This window comes from Plasmodium gonderi (genome assembly GCF_002157705.1).
Source record: "Plasmodium gonderi DNA, contig: Pgo-contig_58, whole genome shotgun sequence".
Taxonomy (NCBI): domain Eukaryota; phylum Apicomplexa; class Aconoidasida; order Haemosporida; family Plasmodiidae; genus Plasmodium; species Plasmodium gonderi.
The window spans coordinates 353-5,475 of record NW_021628992.1 but is presented as its reverse complement, the minus strand read 5'-3'; the positions used below and the strand labels follow the sequence as shown (position 1 = coordinate 5,475).

Sequence of the window (5,123 nt, the reverse complement as noted above, 5' to 3'; positions counted from 1 at the left end):
ATAAAAAAAAATCTATATATTTTAAACATTAATATTTTTATTTTCTATAAATAATTATATTTTTATAAAAAAATATATTTTTTATAAATTATGTTATGGGTTATCATAATAATATGATCATGGGTTGTCATTTTTTTTTTTTCTTTAATATTCACATCCTCAACATTACATAAAATTATATTTAAATAAATTCATATATAGTCAATTTTTTTATAATATTTTTTTCAATTTCCTTTCTTTTTCTATATAATATATTCATTTGCAATTATATTATTCTTCTAACAGTTTTTTATAAAAAACACTCCTTAGAAATTTAATATATGATATGTCTATAATGTATGATGTTTTATAATAAATAATATCATAGAAAAAAAAATTAATTCAGAAAAAATAAAATCGAATTTAAAATTCAATTACATTCATATTTTTATTTAAAAGCAAAATTTTTATTATATTAATGATTCCTATAAAATATATTAATATATAAACAACATTGATTTCATAGAGTCTGAGAAAAAATTGGAATAAATCAGTTTCAGCGCTCGTTAGTGCTTAACAATAAATATATACAAAATCTTATACATCAGTAATCTATTAATATATAATAATAAGAACATATATTCAATAAAAGTATGAAACTTTAAAAAATATAAAATTAATTTAATATTTTAAATATAAAAAATATCTGATATACATTTTATATATTAAATTCCGTATTAAATCAGTATAAATCTATTGATAAAATAGGTCCTACATATTAATTAATGTTTAATTTAAATAAAAACCTATGTGAAGATATTCGTAGTATCTAATAATATGTGTTTTTTTCAATTTACAATAACTTATACATTTTTTCCTTTACAAAATTATTATAAATAGAATTTTAAAATATAATTTTATTTAAAAATACTTTTTCACATAGATAATTATAATATCTTTATATGTCATATTAATTCCTGAATAATACTTCAATATATATTTAGACAATAGATCATTCAAATAAAATGAATAGAAGAAAAAGGAATATATATTTTTTACTTTATATAATCGTCTAAAAAAAATTTATATACAATAATGTATATCAGTATATATTTTGCAGTAACGCAAAAAAAAAAAATATGACAACATATATTAAGAAAAAATAACCTTTGTTATTTTTTTTACAGTATCATATAAATTATTAATAGCATGCATAATATATATATATTTATTCATCTAATAATATTTTTTATTGCAAAAAATACAAAAACGATAATATGAATTTTTAAAAAAAGAAATATAAATATGTGGAATATATATAATAAGTATATGAAATAAAAATCAATATCAATAAATATTCTTATATAGTGCAGAATTGCTCTAATTATTATAAATTGTAAAAATATGTTTTAAAAAATTTCATTTTAAAAAAAATAAAATATAAATATTATAAATGTAATAAATATTATCAATACCACATTTAATTATGTATATGTTTTACTAGTATATATGATATATATATAAAATATGTAATTATATAATATATCTAACTGAGAAAATAATAAAATATGTGTCTTCTACATGAATATCATGATGTAATGGAGTAAAAAAATTTCATATATATACTATTATGAAAAATTATATAACCGTTCTCATAGAAGATTACTTCAATAAATAATTAAAAAGTCATATTTAATAATATAATATAGATTTTCCAACATTAAATATATTTCTCGAATATATTTTATATTAAATTATATATAAGATTATGTAAATTTCAGTAATAAATAGTAATACATAAATATATATACTCAAATGTATGATTGACGTTAGCACGATGTTTTTTCATTCTTTATATAGAATTAATATAATAGTATCATTTTTATATAATAAAAACTATTTTATTACGTTTTTACAATATATATTTACAATTTTTTAATTAAGTAGTAAATATTTCTTCTTTATTTTGGGGATCATTAATTAAATAATATATATCTTCAAATAGATAATACCATATATTTAACTTAAAAAAAAGATAATGATCAATTATGTTGATCGTATTATTGCATAATTTTTATATTTATTAAACATAGTGAGAACTATATTCTATATATAAAGTTATTAGTTTTAAATAATTATATATATTTTTTTTCATTCATTTTTTTATCTTAACCCAATTTATTATATAATTTTAGGTAGATGTGGTCTAATATTGTATGTTTGTGTTAATATAATATTAAATTTGCAGATATAATTGTGTATTCATTATTTCATATTTATTATAAAAATTACTTTTTCTTATATAATTTTTTTTTTATAATGAGGCTTTTTTTATTTTTAGTATGAATACATAAGTTACTTCCCTGGATGTCAAAAGGAGCTAGAAGATCAAAAACGAATAATGAGTACAAGTTACGAAGGAGAATGTAAACCTATTATGGGAAAATATTTATCAAGTATTAATTCGGATGATATTAATATTTGCACAACAGCTATGTCATATATATATAATTTTTCTCGTACTCACGGTGATATATCTGAACATATCCATTGTTTATACCTGTATTATTGGATATATCATGAATTTAAAAAAAAAGGTAAAAGTTCCGATACCAAAAATCTTTATGAAGAATTTTTGAATCATTTGAAAATAAAAGGTGTGAATAATATATGTAAATCATATGTGGGTAGTACTACTTCCTATGATCATTTTGAAAAAGTCAAATATTTATATGAAACATCTCTATGTCTAAAAACAATAAAACAAGATGGAGAAGTAATTGAAGACATGGATTTTTGTAATAAATTAAAAAATATTATAAAAAAATATAACGATAAAAATATATCTGAATTATGTAAAAGTGATAAACAAGAAATTTCATTCTCTAGGCAAACTAATACCAAAAATATTATTATAATTTCAATTCTCATTACATTAATAGTATTACTGTTGTTATTTATTTTCCTTAAGGTTAGTTATGATATTATTCCTATATATTTTTAGTATAAAATAAAAATAGTAAAATATATATAATAAAACATATTAGTCATAATAATAATATATGTTTTTATAAATATATTTTTTTTTTTCAAATGAAATAGTATACCTCATTTCTTACATGCTTGCTCTATAAATTAAAACGTAAAATAAGCGAATTCAAAAATAAAGATGAAGAACTATATGTGTTAGATCAATATGAAGACATTAATAGTATATCAATGAATAATGGATATAATATAGTCTATAGTTCAGATTAATTTAGAAAAAATATATTTCATAAAATTCAAATTATTCTAAATATAATAAAAAGGTAATCATATATTTAATGAAAGCTTGTGTAAATTGATAATAAAAATGAAATAATTTTATTTATATAATAAACGAAAAGAAACATAAATTGATAAAATTCATGAGGAAATTGTTATCAATATATTATATGTAGTTATAAAAATATTATTTCCAAATTTATAGGATTAAATTTCAGAATTACGAATTTAATTGAAAATTTAATATCTATAATTCATGATTATGATTAAATAATTATTATTTTATATATATTGATGAATTCTAAGGCACTTAATTTTTAAACTTTATTGTATATTTTTGTTTCTGTGTCTTCTAGTTTCTAGGATTTGGTAAACATCTTTATATTTTACAAAGTTATTATATACATTTATTAAATTTACATATAATAATTTTTATAATCTAATATTCGTTACTATATTTTCACAAACTATGTAATATATTTAATATTAGTATTATTTTATCATTAATTTAATATATACATTTATCAAAAGAATTCTCAATTTTAAAATATAATATAATTATAGACGTACAAGAGAGATATAAGCACGTGTGTATATTTAAATTACATATTACCATTTTAAATATTATATAAGGATCATCCATGTTTTTCGTTTATTATGAATTTTTTATTTTTGTTTTATTGCAATAAATTTATAAAGTTATTTTTAGAATTAATAATTTATAGAATATAATGTGTTTGTTTACATTGTTCATTTAATTGATAATAAGTAAATTAAATTTTATATCTTCTGATAAGCTTTTTTTTATTTTATTTTAGTTCTTCTATATATAAATAATTAGGTATATATTTCTAAGAACTACAAGTGAACAATTTCTCTATTATAACGCAATAATACAAGTGAAATATGTTTCATTTAATAAATCAAATGATATGGAGAATAGAATGAATGTAAAAGTGGCACATTAATATATATATTTTTTATCATAATTTTACATTTAAAATGTAAACTAAAATTTATAAATTAATTCAAAACTATATACACAAATTTATAACAGATTATTATTCTACATAATAATTCATAATGATTTATACATTTTCGTGATATTTTTTTTATAAATGCATCCACACTTTTATCAATTATACATCGCCATAAATTATTTTGTATAAATGAACATTAAAAAATTATTTAATTTGAAAATACATGCTAATTTTATGATATAATCATAAGTGTGTGTCTTTGATTCACCCATTAATGAAAAAGAAATAGTATTTTTCATTATTTTGGAGTAAAAATTATAGTTAAAATATATTACCACAAGAAAAAATTCAATAAATATTATTTTTTTTTATTGCAATGAACAATACTAATATTAAATTCAGGAATCATGTATATTAACGATTACCATTTATTTAATAGAATGATAAGTGAATATAATGCGCAATTAAATGCATAATTTCCATTAATTGTTATTCAAAAATAAAATGAAAAGAAAAAAATATATAGAAATGTCTAAGGTATTGTATTATTTTATTTATAAAAATATTTATATATTAATGTACATAAATCATAAAAAACAATATAATTATATTATCCATAATAAAAATTAATATATTAATTAGAAAAGTGTAATTATTATGATATATATCATAATTTTATATTTTATTAATTAAAGATAATATTTTCATTATGTTATAGTGTAAGTATATTTATAATATAATTTATCTAGTAATAAACATTTATATATTTTATAACTTATAAATTTTAAAAATGTTGTAGTATAATTTTTCATCCTTTAGTATTCTTTAATTTTCTCTTATTATTCTTTTAAGGACCTTCATAATTTGGAATAATATAAAGTTAATTATATTTTTTGG

General features: G+C 16.7%; 1 protein-coding gene across 1 annotated transcript; it reads left to right on the top strand.

Annotated features, from left to right (window-relative positions):
- Positions 1-2,178: 2,178 nt before the first annotated feature.
- PGO_000675 (variable surface protein) lies at positions 2,179-3,237 on the top strand (the record flags this gene model as incomplete). The annotated part of the gene is made up of 3 exons (XM_028690815.1): positions 2,179-2,193; positions 2,321-2,950; positions 3,082-3,237. The coding sequence occupies 3 exons, from the start codon at positions 2,179-2,181 to the stop codon at positions 3,235-3,237; spliced, it is 801 nt and encodes a 266-aa protein (XP_028546616.1).
- Between the last annotated feature and the right edge of the window lie 1,886 nt (positions 3,238-5,123).